Here is a 21,523-nt window from a genome sequence, read left to right as displayed (position 1 = left end):
CTCAACTGAATTTGTGAACAGGTTATATGTTATTATTATTATTATTATTATTATTATTATTATTATAGCTGTTTCAACGGTATTTAATTTATATAGAATCTTCTCAATTCTTATCTTTTTCTCATCAGCATGTAGCTGGTGTATCAGGTTTCCTAAGGACATATAAAGATTCTATATAAATTAAATGCCGTTGAATCCGCTATAATATTCAATGCTACTGCCCTCAGAGAAGGCCTCCGTCCTTATTATTATTATTATTATTATTATTATTATTATTATTATTATTATTATTATTATTATTATTATTATTATTGTTGTTGTTAGTTGTTCAATAAAATGGCAGAATTAAGCGAATTGATTTTACATATTATTTTTTTCTTATTATCCATCTGGCTCATAAGAAAAATAAGAGAAAATAATATAAAAAATCAATTCGCTTAATTCTGCCTATTTAACAGAATTCGTCTAGAAGAGGTTCTTCTACCAGAGTATTATTAATATTATTATTGTTAGTATTATTATTATTATATTACAAAACAGATCAAAGTTCATAGCTATTTTTTTTTCTTTTTTTGGCGTGTATGCGGTAATGCAATATCCATTGTCTGAACTTTCTTTTTTTTTTTTCCTTGCAGATTTTTTCTGAAATTCTTCCTGAAGTGTAACCAGAACTGCTTGAAGAATGCCGGTAACCCCAGAGATATGAGGCGTTTTCAGGTGAGTGTTCTTCAATCCATTGATTTAAAGCAGTGCTGAACAATGTCTGCGTTTGCTTTTTTCCGCCTAGGCTGCGTGTGTTCTTTTGCTTTGATTTTATTTTCTTTTTTTTATATATAAATAGAAGGAGCCCGAGAAGAATTCGTGGAATTTATGCGCTAGCGTTTCTTGGCCTTTCGTTTAACTTTTTTTTTGGGGGGGTGATGTTTTGTACGACATTTGTTTTTGAATGCTTTGTCTTACATCTTTTTCTGAAGGTTTTGATTGACATTTGTTTCTAAATGTTTCGTCTTACGTATGTTTTCCCTTCATTTGTGGGTCGCCTTTGTTCGATGTAACTTTTTTTTTCTTTGCAGTATTTCGTTCATAATTGTAGATTTTATTCACAACAATACTAACTTGGTAAAGCAGGTGAGAGCTGTGATAGATTGCCAGTGGTAATTCCGATACAGTTTTATGAGAGCTGTATCGCTGTATCGCGTCCGCGATATCTTCATTCCGTTTTCAAAAGTTACAGAATTTGTTCCTGAAAACCTGTGTAACCGAGCAGTGCAAAAGAGCAAATCTTACAGAGATATGTTTCACACTCTTTGGAGATATTTCAATTTTCTCCGTCGTTTTTGTGTGTGTCAAGAATGTCCTCTTCGTTTTTTCATGAACGTTGCTACGATTTCTTACTGGTTTTCCGAACACACACACACACACACACTCTCATTTTTAGACTCTCTCTCTCTCTCTCTCTCTCTCTCTCTCTCTCTCTCTCTCTCTCTCTCTCTCTCTCTCTTTGAAATGTGCATAATCAATGTGTTGGTATTAAATATTAATAATTTTTAGTCTCTCTCTCTCTCTCTCTCTCTCTCTCTCTCTCTCTCTCTCTCAAATGTGCATAATCAAGGTAGCCAATACGTAATAAATCTTAAATAATTTTTACTCTCTCTCTCTCTCTCTCTCTCTCGTCTCTCTTCTCTCTCTCTCTCTCAAATGTGCATAATCAAGGTAGCCAATACGTAATAAATCTTAAATAATTTTACACTCTCTCTCTCTCTCTCTCTCTACTCTCTCTCTCTCTCTCTAATGCAATGACCACATAATCAAGGTAGACCTATAGGCCTAATAATCTTAAATAATTTTTAGACTACACTCTCTCTCTCTCTCTCTCTCTCTCTCTCTCTCTCTCTCTCTCTCTCTCTTTGAAATGTGCAAAATCAATGTGTAGGTATTAAATCTTCATATATAGACTCTCTCTCTCTCTCTCTCTCTCTCTCTCTGGCGGACTAAAATACCTATGGGGCTTCCTGGAGTTGCTTGTGGCAATACAGATTTTTCCATCCTTTTTATCTTAAATTTTTTTTCTTTCTTTATAGCGCACCTTCATGGGTTCCCGTCGGCTTTTGACATTAGCTAATTCATCTTTAAAACTGCTTGTTGCTATGGTTGCTGGTATTGAGCTACGCCAAGACAATGAATGTCTCATTGAGATCATTTGGTGTCCATATTACTCTTTCACTGTTTCATTACGAATCCAAGGCGACGAATGGCTCGCTTCGAAAGTCACTTGGAGGTGATACATAACCTAAAGTACAATCTCTTTAAATTTTAAAGTAGTTGCCCCATTATGATATATAATAGATATATATATATATATATATATATATATAGATATATAATAATATATATATATATATATAATATATATATATAACTTTAATGGGTCTTAGGACTTATTTTCCTTTCGTTTAGAGTATGTTAAGGAATTTGCCATTTTTGTTTTAAGTTCTGTTAAAAGGGAGTGATTTCACCTTCCCTCGTTCTTCTAACTTAGCACGTTCGTCTAAAGTTATCAAGTTACTTCTTCCCTCTCTGACTCGAGTGGCCTTTGGTCATATTCCTCAGACCACGAATTGTCTGTTGATTGTCAGACGTTGAAGACTTTCTTGTATAAATATCGCAGTGGGTTATGTTTTGATGCAATGGCGCGTTTTAGAGAATTATCGCGTCCTCTGTTTTCACGCAGTTTCACGAACTGTTGGGTTCAGGCCACCGCTTATTATTGTGCAATATTTTAGACTGATGGAGTTAGTCACAGAAGTTATGGCATCAAGGAGGTAGGAGAGGGAAGTTCTGCAATTGGCTGATTAGCAAGCAGACATGGCACATTACGTTACAGATAACAACTTTGTGTACATCTTTCAAAGAGGGCTTCACCATTGTCAGCTGGTCAGCTATAATGTCGGGGGCATAAAGTACATTCTTGTCTGGTTCTTGAAGCTGCTTGGAGACTTGGTTAAAAAATGAGGCTAAGAGTTCTTTGCCTTAAGGACGGTGTGTTTTGTCGTCTCTTTCAAGAGGGGAGTGTAGATAACTGTAAAAATATCAATTTGAATCTTCATCCAACTGCTTGTTGGTCTGTTCATCTATCTGTGTATGTTTATATATATATATATATATATATATATAGATATATATATATATATATATATATATATATATATGAATCTTTAACGTAATTACAATAGTATATGAAGATGAAAGGAGCACAGAAGGAAGTGTCCGAAATATATGGTTGCAACGTTAAAATAGTGTTTTGTGAGCCTTGTATTTTCATATATATAGATATGATATATATAGAGATATAGAGAGCATATATATATAGAGATACACTTTATATATATATATACTATATATATATATTACTTATATATATTTATATATATATATTTATATATATATATATATATATATATATATAATAACTATATATTATATATATATATCTATATATTATATATTTATATATATATATATATATTTTCTTAATTTACGGTATGCACACGCGAGTGTAATTCACACATGTGACTAGATGGATTGATTGGTGTCTGGAACTCCTCCCGTATTTAAAAACTGCGCGCCCAAAGTGTCTTAAAACTGTCATTTCCTGCGAGCGATCTCGAGACAACTTTCATTCCCCACGCGTCATCCCCGCTTCCCCATTGTGCCTGGAACTTTCTTCCTATTCTCTCGTCAAACATGATATGCGATTTAGGCAGTCTCAAGTTATCACTCAGATTCCTTTTATAATTTGTTCATAATTAAAAGAAATTGTATGATTACGCTCTCTCTCTTCTTCTTCTTCTTCTTCTTCTTCCCTTGTATGTTGATCATGAGTCATTCAAGTAGCATATGATTGCTCTCTCTCTCTCTTCTCTCTCTCCCGCTCTCTCGCGTGCTCTCTCTCTCTCTCTCTTCTTCTACTCTTCTTTCTCTTCATCTTCCCTTGTATTTTGATCCGAGTCATTCAAGTAGCATATGATTGCTATCTCTCTCTCTCTCTCTCTCTCTCTCTCTCTCTCTCTCTGTATATTTTGTTCACGATTAATAGTAATTGCACGAGAGTTCGCGATTGATTTCACCATCTTTTAAGATTGAGAATTTTCTAAAATTCAGGAAGTGAATTAAAAGATATATTCATCCAACTGACGTATATAAACATTCAATCAATTCGTTCACGTGATTCGATCTTCATTCGGAATCCCCACAACCAAACGTTTCGATCATTCAAGATGTTAAAGATGATTTCCGCGTCTATTTCGAAATCGGGGAAGAAGACGAATAAGAAGAGATAATATAGTCTGTTAGCCATGGGCGTTCATTATACTGCCTCGTTGCGGGCGGAAGTTCGGGCGTGAGACTGACCAGGCCTTTTGGGAGACAAGGCCACCTCTCAACACCCCCACTGGGGCGGGAGCAACCCATGCCTTCTTCGTACCCCTCTTTTTTCTTTCTTTCTCCTTCCTGACGTCTTGACCTTCGTTGTGTTGCCTCTGTTGTCAGAACTTCGCTTTACTCTTCATAGCGAACTCACAGTCTCTCGATCGCTTTCTCTAAATAATAATAATAATAATAATAATAATAATAATAAATGCATATAAGTATACAAGGCATTGTTAAAAGAATTAAAATATTTCTGGTATTTCTACGTTCTGTCTCCCTGTCATCTGTGTGTATACACACACACACACACACACACACACTATAAAAAAAATTGTCGAAAATAAATTATTTTTGACTTGTTTTTACTACTTCATCGGCATTGGCTTTGTCGCGCCAATAATCAAGTACTTGTCCACCTTAAATCCGGACTTGAGAAGGGGGGCATAGCCGCCGGGTATTTTTGGCATATATTGGGTTTGGTGTATTCTAGAGTTAATGGGTCGCTGTGACTCCTCCTCCTCCTCCTCCTCCTCATTAGGAAACCCTCTGATGGTCAGGGGAAGAAGGTCACAGCCTCATTTACAGGCGACTCTGGAACGTTCAGAAATGAGATGCTAATGTCTTGCCCTGTACCGCCCCCTTTTCTGAATAAGATATATTCGGCTAACAGGAGACATGGTATTTTCTGAGGACAGTGGCAGATTTTGCCCTTTGCTGAGTCGACTGACGCAGAGACATTTTTCTATATGGCGTATTTTGTGATTTAGTTCTTAGTGTATTTTTTTTTTCTTTTGAAGAGTGATATCACGTAACAGGTCATTATTTCTATTTTCAATAATGCCAGCATTGTCTATTAATACAAGACTACTATTTATAATTATAGTAATTATATAAATTTATCCTTTTTATTTATCGTTATTGCTCATTGTTACTGAACAGAACGAATGTGTGCCTACCTCGCGACGAAAATTCTGAGAAAAATTCTTGTATCTTTAACTCAACGCGAATCACCTTTTTCAGACCTTTTTAGGCTTTCCTACCCCCTCTAAAAACAACAACAACAACAACAACAAAATAGTTAGTAGGCTTACTCCCCGAGTAAACGAAGTCATCATATCAAACCAATATACATCGTCAACGTTGAATTTGTTTCCATTGGTTTGTAATGGGATGACAACAAGATCTGATTTAATCTGTAATTCCAAATGCCTAGAAGTATACGAGGTTCATGAAAATTGAGAGAATATTTGAGCCTCGTAAACCAAATGTATTATAAATCGGGGTTTGGTTTATTTAGGGGGAATAATGATGTCTTCATACTGCGCCCATTATGAAAATCCCGCTTTTAGCCTTTGGCTGGGTTTGGCAGAGATGCAGAGAAGGGTGTTTCTTCGGTTTGCTTTGTCGATTTTTTTTTTTTTTTTTTTTTTGGTGGTGGGAGGTTGGGGATGGAAATTCCATTTTACTTCTGCCTATTTTATTCATTTTATTTATTTATTTTTTTGTAGGTACTCGGTACTGTCTAGCCTCACTTATTTAAGTGATTTTGCCGTTATTTTTTTTCATTTTATTGGCAGCGAAATTGTGTAGATATACAACAAGAACTCATTTTGGCATATACTACAACCACTTTGAGCTTTGAAGAAAAGATAGTCCAGATACATCGAGACGACATAAAAACTACAATAATAATAATAATAATAATAATAATAATAAAAATAAACCTATCCCTACCTCCACTCCCTCCCAACTTTCATAGACAAGAAAAAAAAAAATAAGACTTGAAAAAAGAGAGTTGAGGAAATATTTTCCCCGTCGTGGCTGTCATCCAACGAATTTGTGTGGTGTTTGTTTCTACCTTTTAAAAGCAGAGGGATGGAAAAGAACTGCCTTGAACTCTCTCCCTCGACCTCCTCCTCCTCATCCTCGTGTTTCCCCCCCCCCCCCTCCCCTCCCCCCCACCCCCCCTCCCCCACCCCCCCCACCTCTCCCCCATTTCCCCAAATCTACCTCGCTGACAAAATACACACATGTAATGGCCTCGGGGACATCAAAAAGGTGATAAAATAAATACATAATTTCCATAAAAGGCGAGGAGAAGAGAATTCGCACGTCGTCGGCTTTCTCGTAAAAGAGACGACACTCTCTCTCTCTCTCTCTCTCTCTCTCTCTCTCTCTCTCTCTCTCTCTCTCTTTGTGCATACCGTCTTGGTGCGACCATCGCTCTGTCAAGTATGCACAGTGAGTAATTGCCATCACAGCTCTGCATAAATACTTTACAAAGCGTCTGAGGGAGCTACTGCTGCTGCTAATAATAATAATAGTAATAATAATAATAATAATAGTAACAACAACAACAACAAGGCATGATCCGACCTCCAACTTACTCGAGGCGCACGCTAAATTCTGTGGTGGTCAAGTAGAGGGTTGTTTCAGCAAAGAAAATTATAATAACTATCCTATGTTTATTTGTTTTTAGAAATAATTGTTCTGTACTATTTAACGTGAACATTATTTATTGTTTACATTTCCATTCCAATAAGTAAATCATCAATATCATATCTTAAAATTCTTGTATCTTTAACTTAAAGCGAAACGCCTTTTTTAGACCTTTTTAGGCTTTCCTACCCCCTCCCCAACTAGATCAAGAACAACTACAAAGTAGTTCGTAGGCATACTCCGCGAGTAAGCGATAATATAATAATAATATAATAATAATAATAATAATCCTGTAATTCAGCTCAGGGCCAAATAGAGAAGTATACAAGGAAGATACATTAAGTACACAAAATTTAGAACGAGAGATTAAAAGTAATGATAATGGCGGCTTGCTATTGTGGATTGCGCTTCTTTGTCGTTCATTATTCTGGTATGGCCAACGGGATTTTGTAAAAAAACAAAAACACAAAAGATGACCAACTTAGTGAAAAAAAATAAATATATAAATAAATAAATCAACAGATCTATTTCGTTTATTTCTCATTGAAGTTGTTGTTGTTGTTCATTTTATTTTTTCAAGTTTATTCGCATTTTTAAAAATTAATTCCTCCCTTCTCCGAGACCACTAATTATTACGAAGCTTTATGAACTTCGCTTAGACGTCGAATTACTTATCATATTTATGACTTTAATTTCCACGTGTAAGTAACCAACTACACATTATGTTATTAAGCTTCTGCCGTAACCACTTTGGACTTCAAATATATCAGTCAGCTCTGTTTATGCTGCTAATCCTGAACCTTGATATTTTATTTATTATCTCCAAAAATTATCTCTGTGGTCGATAGCCTTTCTGGGAAGGAATGTGTCCCAGCCATTCATACTGAGAGAGAGAGAGACAGAGAGAGGGTCTCTCTCTCTCTCTCTCTCTCTCTCTCTCTCTCTCTCTCTCTCTCTCTTGTGAGGCCTTTAAATGCCATTTTCTTCTGATAACCTCCCCCTCCACTGGAGGCGATATTCGCCCATGTTTGTTGAAACTGAACGGTGTTTGTGTACCCGCGCTCTGTCAGATTACTCCTATTCCCCTCTTAGAACGGTGCTACGGGTTGATAATCTCGACATTTATTTGTTATTCATATAGATGACTTAACGGCCAGATTAGCGCACGGCGGCGCGTTGGCAAGTGTTACTAGATGATGAAACGTCCGTCTTGTCTTTCGAAGCGAAGAGACAGATAGGTTGGCTTTATTGGGTATACTAAAGGAGAACATTCTTTCTCTTTCGTCATGTCTTTTATACTCTCTCTCTCTCTCTCTCTCTCTCTCTCTCTCTCTCTCTCTCTCTCTGCGTACCGATAGGTCTCGGCCAGTTGCTCATATGAATATCTAATTGTTATGATTGTAGTCACAATCGATGGAACATGAAGGAAGCGGCTTGGCTTCTGAAGGTGAACACGAAACAGACGTCGCAGTCAAAACACGGGAACGAGACGAAAGAAGGCGCCAGTGTTTGTGTAGTGTAGATTTATGCTGCCAGATGGCAGGCCTGGGTCTTCCGTGCGACATGCCCGGCTTTGGCTCATTATCGCCTGCCCTATGCCCTCATCACTCCGAGAGTCATTTATTCGTCTCGTTTGATTCACCTCGAAATATGCCATACTGGGCAAAGTATCTGGAGGAGCATCGTCCTATGAATCAGTTACAAGAATTTGAAACGTAATTTTCATCAGAGAAATTAAATTTTTTTTATATCTTATATTCCATAATTTTGTTCTTATTCAGACCGATATTTAAATTTGGTAAAACTTTTTTTCTTTTTCTTTTTTAGATGAGAAATATATATAGCTACCTGATACGAGCTGCGCTTGTAGAAAACTAAAAATCATAACAAAACCTTACAAAAAAATTCTTCAAAGATCGTAGCTTTTTCAATATTGAGTTAAAATCTACACCATAATTGATTAATTAATTATACAACAATGTATATTTTATTTTATTTTTTTGTATTTTGAAAATACACTCGTATACATTATTGTTTCTTTTAACTCTGTTTATTTCCGGTCATGGCATAGTGACGCACCAAAGATGATCTAAATACATCTGATCGAAATGGCATAAAAAAAAAAGACATCTATTCTCGAGTTCAGTTAAATCAGTCACCCTACTGCTCGCACTGCTGACTTAATGCTTTTTCTTTATTATAGTGCCTGTACTGTGTAATAACGCCTTATGGCAATTATAATTTCTTCATATTCTGAAGACCGACTGTTATACATAATAGCTCCTTTTGTAAAGTTTATCTTGATAAGTTGCAAAATGGACCTGAGTAAATTGCACTTCAGTAATCATATCTGTAATTTTTTGCACAAACCATCAATAGTACACTGTATTTACTCTTCAATTCCATGCATTTTTTGGGGGGGCGGGGGGCTGGCTCCGTTTGCTTTAGGCGTTCACTCGTACAAGACTACCAATCATGTACGTCGAAGAGCATAATAATGATAATAATGTTCCAAAGGGTCCACAATAATACAGAGTGTAAAAAGTCCGTGTATAATTTTGAAGACTTTACAGAAAGCTTTCGAACCCTTCCCTGGGTTCATCTTCAGTCCAAAGCTTTCTGTAAAGTCTTCAAAATTATACACGGACTTTTTACACTTTGTATTATTGTGGACCCTTTAGAACATTATATATACTCTCGTGATAGAGAGTTTTTCCCTAATAATAATAATAATAAACATCCACAGTTACGTAATGTGCATATATTTTATGTTTCACTAAAGCTTTGTGTGCAGATTTCTCTTTAAATATATGTACACAAACGTAACTGTGGATTTGTTTCTATTTCAAGACTCACGCTAAACAATGAGTATTTTGATAATAATAATAATAATAATATTAATAATAATAATAATTAGGCTGGGGCTGAGTATTGATTTAACTGTATTCAAATTATTATTATTTTTTTGTATCTTCAGTTTTTTTCGATGTGCAAGGATGGAATTACTACATCTCCTACTCCATGAGTTTTTAGGAATATAATACTAGCCTTTAGCAGAATAAAAGAAAACAGTACAATGGTAGAAAACATAAAACAAAAATTGAATGAAAATGATAATAATAATGTTATCATAGTTGTCAATATAATGATTGGTCACTAAGGGCATTCATTCCTTGGTTTGTATTTCATTTGGAAAATTATTTTATTGCATTTGGAAAATGATCAAAGAAAAGTTAATTAGATTTGCCGTTTTATAAGGGCTTCCATTTTTTGCACTGAGATGACTTTTCTCCGTCTTGACGAGACGAGACAATTCGCCAATACTCTCCACTCCTTACAGCAATATCAAGTCAATTATGTAAAATGAAACCGGTCATGAGCTTCAAAGTGATAAACTTCGAAAGAGTGCGCGTCTTAGTTATCTTAATTATAGAATGACAACGATTAGCCACAGAGACTGAATTCGATGGTGACTGAAAGGGAAATGAGGAAAGAAATGGTGATAGTTCTTTCCCTGTGTCGTGACCAAACCCTTGAGTTCTTGGGCCCAAAGAATTCCCTCCCAGCCCTTATCAGGCCTCTCCATTCGTGCACGAGGGATTACGCGTGTCCACTTCCCGCCAGACTTTCCCGCCGGTTTTGTCGTCACGTGACCTATTTACCAGCCATTAATCCACCAATCCGGTGTCACTTTATCTTTCCCGCCACTCAACGTCACTTCCGCCTCACCGCACTGCGGATGCCACTTTCCCTCTTTTCAAGGAGTCTGCTAGCGATTTTCTTGATTTATTTTTCCCTGTAGTTTTGTTTTTTGTTTTTTTCGTAATGACAAAGAAAATTATTTTCGAAGACTACCGGGTTCCTGGTATATCCCGGATTCCCTTAGCAATGGAGGGCTTTGTTTGCGAATTTTTATATTTGGTCGGCAGTTGCCTAATCTCTCCTGTGGATGGAAGTGTGGATAAGAGGCTGTTGAAGAGGGTTCGAGGTAGCACACTCCATGCCATTACTCTGTAGGGTGGAAATTTCTCAATGAGTGTTGAAAAATAGGGTGGGAAAGGATGGGAAACATATTTCCAGTCCTTGTGACGAGATCAAACATAAATGCTAAAAAACAAAAACAAAAAATTGTACTTCATAGACGCTTCTGTATTCTTTCATGAATTTGAACACTTCCTTGGTGTAAGGAGATTAGTATTGAATATATCATGGGTATATAGAGTGGTCATACCTTTCATGATGACTCTGATGACAGTTGCTAAATATGTTATAGAACCTTTGCCATCTTTGAGACCTACCTCCCTTACGCCAGATGCTCTTTTACACAAGTGGTCACAAAAATAATAGTGCATTACAGTCTATCTCGATTGTCTTGTAATTCACAGTGCAAAACATTTAATCTATTTTTCTCGCTTTTCTCCAGGTGGTGATATCACAGCAGGTGGACGTCACAGGGCCCCTTCTGGCCGTCTCCGACAACATGTTCGTCCACAACAATTCGAAACACGGCCGAAGAGCCAAACGACTCGACCCAACCGAAGGAATGTTTGGTGAGTACTTCTGTGAGTATGAGTTCCTAAGAATCCGGAATACGAAGCTGAAAGCGTCTGTTTATTGGGCAGGAATTCCTCTACAGAAATTTCACCTTTATACGCAACGTTTTTAGCTTCGTATTTCCTGTTTGGATACAGAGGATTCCATCTTTGTATTTGTGTGTGTACGTGGGGGACAATTCTAAACAAGAGTGCGAGTGTTCAGTCGTTCATAGCCTATCTACTATCATTTCTCTTCTCTTTGCTTGTCATTTTTTTTTCTGATTCCCTTCGTATGCATCATTTTTAGCCGGGTATTCCTTTCTTTTTTTTTTATTCCCTTCCATGTTTGAAGAAAACTGTAGGAAAAATACCAGCATAGCGTCAACCCGTAACTGCGACACAGAATTTGAAACTTCGAATCGATAGCTGAAACCCACGAATGAAATCTTGGTTCTTACCACTTTCCATTGCTCAGGTGAACTCTATAATTATAAAGTGGCTGAGAGGGCAAGGATCATCAAATAAAAATTTTTATATGTATTTTGTTTCTTGATAAATAAAACAGAACCGCTACAAATGGGAAACAAGATAGGAAAGACCAAGTTTTAAAGTGGATACTGCTACACGTTATGACATCCCTTAGTAATTGTGCGAATTGAGAGGACATTTTGTCTTAAGCCTTCACACTAGAAGTCTTAAAATTCCAGCAGTTGGTAATCCTTCTCGTCTTTAAGGAGAATTCTTTTTCGACTGGAGGGGCCCTTTTTACTTCTTTCGTCCTTTTTTTTTCTTTTGACGTTCCCCGACGGTTTTTATTTAGCTCCGATTCTGAAGTGAAATTTATTCCTGCTTACCGGAACTTTTTATTACCACTGAAGCGAAAGAAAAGGCAACTTTCCATCATATTGTTGGTGTGGAATTCCTATTGTAATAACTTTTCTGCCGAGGAGAGAGGGATTCGGAGATGACTGTGCTCTCTCTCTCTCTCTCTCTCTCTCTCTCTCTCTCTCTCTCGATGCCCCTTTGTCGCCTCAAACATCTACCAGGTATTGGTAACGGAAGCAGTAATAGTAACAGCAGTTACAGCAGAGGCAGGACTCAGGACGCAGGAGCAGACCAGACCAACATCCCCGTGAAGGAGAGTCATAGCTTACACTCCTATGAACTATGTCTTTTACTAACTTTGGGATCCCCCCACGGCGATCTTACGGTAAAAAGCAACAATAGTTTCTCATTTGTAAGTTGGTCTTAGACAATCCCCCGCGGGGCCATAGCTCGCCGCTGATTGGTTTATTCTCCCACTGGGAACCAGGCTCGGCTGCTGATTGGTGCAAGGCGCCTCGTTGTTCACAAGACGCGAGAATGGCAATTCGTATTTTTATGTATGTGTTTTTGAGGATCCCGTCGCTTGTAAAATTCCTCAGATATAAGGGATACGTCGAAATCAGTGCCATTGATACGGCGAATCTTTCGAAGCACGGGATCCACAAGTTATCACTCTGATTCGTGTAATCCTGGTAAGTATTCGATGATAATCTCGCCGATGCCTCTTTTTTTTCGGGGGATGGGCCGGTTTCGGGGGGAGAGGGGGAGGTGGGGGTTTAAATGTTTATTCCCGCCAAAACTCAGAGTGAGTTTTACGACTTGAGGGGTTGGAACATACAAGGATTCTTTTTTTTTTCTTTTTCTTTTTTTTATATTATTTTTACCTCTTATCCCTTGGAGTGCGCTGCACCGGGATTTTTATTATTATTTCCAAGACGCTGGAGATGGAGACTTTTCACCGTCTCGTATCGCAATCAGGTAACCGATTCATCGGACAATTGATGAAATGAATGATGTATTCAACAAGCGATTCTGCGCCCCCCTTGTTGCGCTTGGGTATATTTTGTCAAGGGGCAGAATTCGTAGGGGTTTTAAGAATGCTTCTGTGACGAATTAACTGATTACACTTCAGTAAACACAGTGAATACTGCAATAAGCTACCAACAAGTAATTTGTAGCCAATGTCCGCATTGAGTTAAGGTCTGATCTTTGTGCACTGACAGAATTCATTTCTGACGCAACAGAAATACCATGAGATGCTTTAACACGTGATTCATTTATCACACATATCCACAGGCTTGAAAGATAAGAGGCGGGGTGTAGTAGGTCCTGACCGGTTTCGACTTTTATTTCCAAGCCATTCGTCAATGGCTAAGCCTCTTTTTGTTCCTCGGGTAACTTTTGTTTGGCTGATACACTAACCTTGAATAATTAAAAAAAAAAATTTACATAATAAATAAAGTATAAATCCCAATGAAACAATTCTCCCAGCAAGAATTTAAGCCAAAGGCCAGAGCACTGGAACCTATGAGGTCATTCAGCGCTGAAACAGAAAGTGACAGTAAAAGGTCCGAAATGTGTAACAGGAGAAAAACCTCAATGCAGTTGCATTATGAATCAATTGATAGGAGAGGGTGAAAAGAAAGATGGAAGTAAGAGAATATGAAAGGAGGTGCAGTAAAAGAAACGAAAGGGTCTACAGCTAGGGACCGAAGGCACACTGCAAAGAACCTTAAGTAATGCCTACAGTGCACCGCATGAGGTGCACTGAAGGCTCTGCCAACGCGGAATCAATGGAATTTATTTCTGGCGATAGAAATTCATTTCTCGATAAAGTGTGGTTCGGATCTCACTAAACTGTAGGTCCCGTTGCTAGATAACCAATTGGTTCCTAGCCACGTATAAATATATCTAATCCTTCGGGCCAGCCCTAGGAGAGCTGTTAATCAGCTCAGTGGTCTGGTTAAACCAAGATATACTTAACTTAGAGAGGTTGGGCAGCAAGATTAAAGAGGAAAGGCAGTAGGGATGTATGTGAAGGAAAATGCTTTAAAAAAGTGGGCGCAGTTATGGGCCGAAAGGACGCTACGAGTATCCTTTAGTAACGGCCGCCTTCCGAACCCCCCCCCCCCCCCCCCCCCCCCCCCCCCCCCCCCCCCTCCCCCCCCCCTCCGCCTCCTCCTCCACCACCACACCCACAACCCTACAAAGGGGATATATATTCATGGCTGTGCCATCAGCCAAAGAAATCCAAATCGCGTCAGAAGCTTCAATTAGACAAATGGTAGAACAACGTAACATGATTTATTAGTGACAGAAGAACGTCTCAGCTGTTCTAGCTTCCTATGAGGATTGAGGATTATGGTCGGAAGAAAGCTGCTCTTTCTGTACATTTTCTTTGTAGGCAAGAACAGGTTTTCCGGTACAATAAAATCTATAGTAGTCCACCTTAAGCCCGCCACTAACGTTCTGTTATGCCTGCGCAGTTTTAACTGCACTCTTGGACTGTGCAGTTATAACTGAACGTTAAGTGTGGACTATGTATGTTTTTTCATTGCTTACATCTCACGAAAGTTCGCTTGGAAATGAAATTAGACTAATCCACACTAATGAAGCACAGGAGGACAGTAGTACACTAAGGGTTTTCATTCATCGTAACACGTCATAAGAAAGTCAATCTTTAAACGAAAATAAATCAGTATTAACCCTTTTAATGAAATAGAAAAAATATCAGGCCTATATATGTTCACTTTGAAACGAAAGCAAGTCATTTACAGCCAGAGCATCGTGTGTTGACGCCATGGATCCTACGGAGGACTGAAGAAAAACGGACTGTATCGTTAGTGGCGAAGAACTGGCTGCACAGTCCGACTGCGCAGTTATAACTGTGCAGGCATAACTGAACGTTAGTGGCGGGCTTTAGACATAGACTGTTTCAACTTCCGAAGCAAATGCAATAGAAAGGCATTATGTCATTTATTAGTACGGTTATGTAATCACAGTTATACCCTCATATATACTTCAGAAAAGCCGACGTTAGGGGATGGATGGCGGTGGTGGTCAGCTCTTCCTCCAAGGGTGACGTCATGTCGTTTCACCTCTTCTGTTTACATTTCTGGCTGCTATCCTAGATCTTCTCACGGGCTGTTGCGATATTGCAAGTATTTCTTCCTCCGGCGAGGAGGAGGAGTTTCTTCGAATACAGGTGCGGACTCCTGTCCTAACACTTAGAATCTTTAACGAACGTCTAAAGTATGCAATAATTAAACCATAGGGTCCTTATTGCCTTTACTTATTTCTTCCACTTTTATAGCGGCGCCTTCTACTAATCGCCTTATGTTTACGTGGTTACTTTTGAAAATAATAATTGCACCATTCCAGTCAGGTCTGTGGTCCCCTAAGCGTGTAATTAGTCCCCGCCCACTTTCCTCAAAATATTTCAACCTGCAATCTTCACAAGGTAATTCATCAACTTTTTGAACTCTGGAATTTTCATCATTATTGTTATTTCTAATCAGGTTGTCTCTCATCGTATTAACATATTTGAATACAACTTTAGTGTCATTCTGATTATTGTTTACAAACCTGCAAAAGTGTTCCCGACGTTAGGATTGAATGGTGATGTTATATATCTATTTGATGTGCCCCTGTTATTAGCTTTTGGACAACATAATGACCTCCTCGCTCGAGTGAAAGACTTCTCAATAAAGTGAGGCTCCTGAAAGTTGACGTCATGTGTTGTAGTTCCCCCTCTTGCCATACTCAGGGTCACATGTCTTTGAAAGCTCCTAAGTCAAAATTCATGACTACATTGCTTTCGATTTTATTTGAGTGAGACGAATAGAACTGCATGTAACTTTCCGAATGTGTTGATTTAAACATCTGACTGTTACAGTCTCTAAAAACCAAAACATCCATAAAAGGGCAACTTTGAACTCACTTCCATATCTTGTCGTAAACTGAATTGATGGTTGGTTACTATAGCCATTTCCACTTGTTTGGTTAAATTTTCCCCAGTTCCTCTGATAACTGCGAAAACATCATCAACACACCTCACCCATAAAACTGGCTTAGTTGGTAATTCATCACATCTACTTGGAATCTCCCTTTCTGCAAAGTCCACACAAATATTACCCAAGACCGGGGACAATGGAGAGCCTCTGGCAACCCCTTGCTTTTGAGCAAACCCCTGACTATTAAGCTGAACAACCGCTATAAAAGTGGTAGAATCTTTGGAAGGAAACGAGCCGTTTGTTAACGAGGACCCTATGGTTAATTACTGCATACTTAGGACGTTCGTTTAAAGATTTTAAGTATTAGGACAGGCTCTGTTTTCCCTTAGTTCTACAGGTACTCTGGAACACCCCAGAGTCCGCACCTGTATTCCACGAGACACCTTCGGAGGAGAAGGAGAGGTTACTTGCAATATCGCAACAGCCCGTGAGAAGATCGAGTAGGATATGAGCCAGAAATATTTACAGAGATGAAACAACCTATAAGTTGACCACTTCCGTCATCGACGTGACCCTTGGAGGAGGAGCTGACCACCACCGCCAGTTTTCAGAAGCTCACCTCGTCACATTTTGTTATAATTACTTAGATGGACTGAGGACGAAACCAGGGTAGCGTTCGAAAGCTTTCTACACATTTGTATAAAGTCTCACATTCTCCCACTGATATGTTATTGTGGACCTTATACAAAATTCGGATTCTTAACTGGCCTTCATGTGAGAAGTTGTTAGCTTGTCTCTTGTCCTTCGCCATTGGTTAAGCTACAAACGTCGTTCAGTAATCAGTTCATTCTACTTCGGGAATATCCCCGAAGTGGAATTTTTAAGTGAAAAGTGGAATAGCACGGAAGTGTCTCCAAACACTCGACACAGTATACCTTTCCAGCGACTCCAGCCTACGGTAACCGCTGAGCTGAGCCGTCGACTGAACTCACTGGAAAGGTACTTTGTCAGTACTATTCCATTTATCACTTAAAAATCCCACTTCATTGATCATTCTCCTGGCGTCAATTGTATATAAAACGACGTTTGTAACTTAAAGATTGTATTGTATATAAATAATCAACGTGTGATAAAAATTTCATAAATGTTTGTGTGTGTGTGTGTGTGTGTGTACAGAACTAATCACATTGTGAATCACAAAGCGTCGATGAGAAAGATGCGACTTTCGCCATGCTCGCTCTCTCTCTCTCTCTCTCTCTCTCTCTCTCTCTCTCTCTCTCTCAGCATGTATGTTTGAAACTTTTCTTGGTTTCCGATCCCTCCGTTGGCCCCCAAGCCCTCGTACACCCCCCTCCCCCACCGGGAGGGGGAAGGGCGAGAGGAAGGGTGTATTAGTACAATCAATCCTTATTCACCCATCCTAATTTCATCGGTAGTCTTTTGGAGGAGTCGGTAGCTATCGTCGACTCTGGAGCCCTCGGTACATCTCTATTAGCCCTCTCTCTCTCTCTCTCTCTCTCTCTCTCTCTCTCTCTCTCTCTCTCTCTCTTGGACAGGATCACCGGCACCGTGTTCCTGAGCGAACGTTTTCGTTGCTGTCTTCTTGCTCTGTCGAAGAATGTATCATTTGTTCTGAAAAGGAAATAATCTGGAGTGAATTTTCTTAAAAATTCTTAAGTAAAGGATTTTCACTGACTGACCAATTCGTTATTCAAGTTTCTACAAGAATAAGAGACCTGTATTCTTAAACTCTTAATATAACGCAGCCACGACTTCCGTTGGTTCCTATGAAGAACATTTTAGAGCACTTTGAGAATTTAAACACGACTGGGAAGAATAGTTAGTGATTTAAACACGAGTAGGAAAAATAGTTAGTGATTTAAACACGAGTAGGAAAAATAGTTTGTGATTTGAACAGGAGTTGGAAAAATAGTTAAGTGATTTAAATACGAGTGAGAAAAATAGTGATTTAAACACGAGTGGAAAAAATAGTTAGCGATTTAAACACGAGTTTGAAAATAGTTAGTGATTTAAACATGAGTGGGAAAAATAGTTAGCGATTTAAACACAAGTGTGAAAAATAGTTAATGATTTAAACATGAGTGGGAAAAATAGTTAGAGATTTAAACACGAGTGGGAAAAATAGTTAGTGATTTAAACACAATCAGGAATATTAGTTAGCAATAGTTTGATTTAAACACGAGTAGGAAAAATAGTTAGTCATTTAAACACGAATGGGGAAAAATATTTAGTGATTTAAACCTGAGTAAGAAAAATATTTAGTGATTTAAAAACGATTAGGAAAAATAGTTAGCGATTTAAACACGAATGGGAAAAATGTTTAGTGATTTAAACACGAGTAGGAAAAATAGACAGTGATTTAAACACGAGCAGGAAGAATAGTTAGTGATTTAAACACAAATGGGAAAAATAGTTAGTGATTTAAACACAAATGGGAAAAATAGTTAGTGATTTAAACACGAGTAGGAAGAATAGTCAGTGATTTAAACCCGAACGGGAAAATTAGTCATTTAAACACGACTGGGGAAAATATTTAGTGATTTAAACAAGATTAGGAAAAGTCGTTACTGATCTAAACAAGATTAGGAAAAGTCGTTAGTGATTTAGACAAGATTAGGAAAAGTCGTTAGTGATTTAAACACGAGTAGAAAAAAATAGTTAGTGATTTAAAAACGAGTTGGAAAAATAGTTAGCCATTTAGACACGATTAGGAAAAATAGTTAGTGATTTAAAAACGAGTAGGAAAAATAGTTAGCAATTTAAACACGATTAGGAAAAATAGTTAGTGATTTAAAAACGAGTAGGAAAAATAGTTAGCAATTTAAACACGAGTAGAAAAAAATAGTTAGTGATTTAAACACGGGTGGGAAATATAAGTGATATGAACACGATTTGGAAAAATAGTTAAGTGATTTAAACACGAGTAGAAAAAAATAGTTAGTGACTTAAAATAGTTAGCAATTTAAACACGATTAGGAAAAATAGTTAGTGATTTAAAAACGAGTAGGAAAAATAGTTAGCAATTTAAACACGATTAGGAAAAATAGTTAATGATTTAAAAACGAGTAGGAAAAATAGCAATTTAAACACGATTAGGAAAAATAGTTAGTGATTTAAAAACGAGTAGGAAAAATAGTTAGCAATTTAAAAATGATTAGGAAAAATAGTTAGTGATTTAAAAACGAGTAGGAAAAATAGTTAGCAATTTAAACACGATTAGGAAAAATAGTTAGTGATTTAAAAACGAGTAGGAAAAATAGTTAGCAATTTAAACACGATTAGGAAAAATAGTTAGTGATTTAAAAACGAGTAGGAAAAATAGTTAGCAATTTAAACACGAGTAGAAAAAAATAGTTAGTGATTTAAACACGGGTGGGAAATATAAGTGATATGAACACGATTTGGAAAAATAGTTAAGTGATTTAAACACGAGTAGAAAAAAATAGTTAGTGACTTAAAATAGTTAGCAATTTAAACACGATTAGGAAAAATAGTTAGTGATTTAAAAACGAGTAGGAAAAATAGTTAGCAATTTAAACACGATTAGGAAAAATAGTTAATGATTTAAAAACGAGTAGGAAAAATAGCAATTTAAACACGATTAGGAAAAATAGTTAGTGATTTAAAAACGAGTAGGAAAAATAGTTAGCAATTTAAAAATGATTAGGAAAAATAGTTAGTGATTTAAAAACGAGTAGGAAAAATAGTTAGCAATTTAAACACGATTAGGAAAAATAGTTAGTGATTTAAAAACGAGTAGGAAAAATAGTTAGCAATTTAAACACGATTAGGAAAAATAGTTAGTGATTTAAAAACGAGTAGGAAAAATAGTTAGCAATTTAAACACGAGTAGAAAAAAATAGTTAGTGATTTAAACACGGGTGTGAAATATAAGTGATATGAACACGATTTGGAAAAATAGTTAAGTGATTTAAACACGAGTAGAAAAAAAATAGCTAGTGACTTAAAAACGAGTATGAAAAATAGTTAGCAATTTAAACACGAGTAGAAAAAAATGGTTAGTGATTTAAACACGGGTGGGAAATATAAGTGATTTGAACACGATTTGGAAAAATAGTTAAGTGATTTAAACACGAGTAGGTTTTCCTATCGAGACAAAACCTGAACAAAATGATCAAGGGAAAAGTTGGTCTTTCTGTTTGATCCGAGACATTCCTCGTTTATCTCTATGAATTCACAAATAAATCATTATAACGCTACTTTGATCAAATGAATCTTATCTGGAATCGTATAAGAGAAATATAAAAAAAGTTGTATGTTATCAAGATATTTGTCACAGCGCCAAAAATAGTAATAATATAAAGGAGACACTGGAACTTTTATATACTCAGAAAGATTACTTTTGCAAAACCAAAAGCCAGGCAGTTTTATTGCACGTGCAGTGTCCACGAAGACAATGTTCTAGACAAACAAACCAAGAAGAAGGAAAGCAACAAAGAAAATGAGAGAGATGTGGGGTTAGGGGGGTGGGGGTTACAGGGCCGGTAGGGGGTGGATGAGGAAGCAAAATAAAGAAATGTAGGCAATAAAACAGTGCGATATTAAGACTGGCCCGTCTAACTTACTTTCGGGACATTTTCCCCCCGTGTAATTTCCCGCGTGGAAAATAAAGCTCACTTATTTGATTTTTACTTTCCTGAGTGATCACTTCGCTCTTCCTCTCCTTTCTGCCCTCACGTGGCTTTATTCTCTCTCTCTCTCTCTCTCTCTCTCTCTCTCTCTCTCTCTCTTCTCTCTCTCTCTTGCTTCTTAACGAATCATATTTCCGTTCTCATCTGGTCAGTTGTCGTACTTAAGTACCTGTATTTATTTATTTTTTCCGCCTATGTAAATTTTATTTGCCAAAGGCGACTTTCATGCTGTGTGGTATATGGCAGTTCATCGTTGGACGAGTAGGTTACGTGTTCATGCCTACCGAATCGGTAGTCGCGAGTTCGATTCCCCGCTCTGCCGACGTGGAATCAGAGGAGTGTATTTCTGGTGATTAGAATTTCGTTTCTTGATATAATGTGGTTCGGATCCCACAATAAGCCGTAAGTCACGTTGCTAGGTAAAGTTATCTAGTCCTTCGGGCCAGCCCTAGGAGAGCTGTTGATCAGCTCAATGGTCTGGTTAAAATAAGATATGCTTACCTTTGTGGTATGTGGCTTAATGAATACTACATGCATTCTTATGGGTTTTGTAAACACTACCCTTACATGAGCATTTCGTTAAGAAAAGGCTGCAACATATTATTTTACGAAGCGTTGTTATTTATATATACAAATATCTCATGCCCATTTTCACGCTGTATTGAAGACT

General features: G+C 37.5%; 1 protein-coding gene across 5 annotated transcripts in view; it reads left to right on the top strand.

Moving 5' to 3' along the window:
* LOC135220510 (transcription factor collier-like) overlaps positions 1 to 21,523 on the top strand; it is a 229,596-nt gene that overhangs the window by 196,998 nt on the left and 11,075 nt on the right. For 4 of the 5 annotated variants that reach the window (XM_064257657.1, XM_064257658.1, XM_064257661.1 and 1 more), the window contains exons 7-8: positions 636 to 717; positions 11,291 to 11,429. In XM_064257657.1, coding sequence (XP_064113727.1) covers positions 636 to 717; positions 11,291 to 11,429 — 221 coding nt within the window. The remainder of the gene's footprint in view (positions 1 to 635; positions 718 to 11,290; positions 11,430 to 21,523) is intronic. The other variant, XM_064257659.1, reaches the window with a different exon arrangement.

This window comes from Macrobrachium nipponense, chromosome 2 (assembly GCF_015104395.2).
Source record: "Macrobrachium nipponense isolate FS-2020 chromosome 2, ASM1510439v2, whole genome shotgun sequence".
Taxonomy (NCBI): Eukaryota; Metazoa; Arthropoda; class Malacostraca; order Decapoda; family Palaemonidae; genus Macrobrachium; species Macrobrachium nipponense.
The sequence above is the reverse complement of the archived record's forward strand: the minus strand, read 5'-3'. Positions and strand labels throughout refer to the sequence as shown.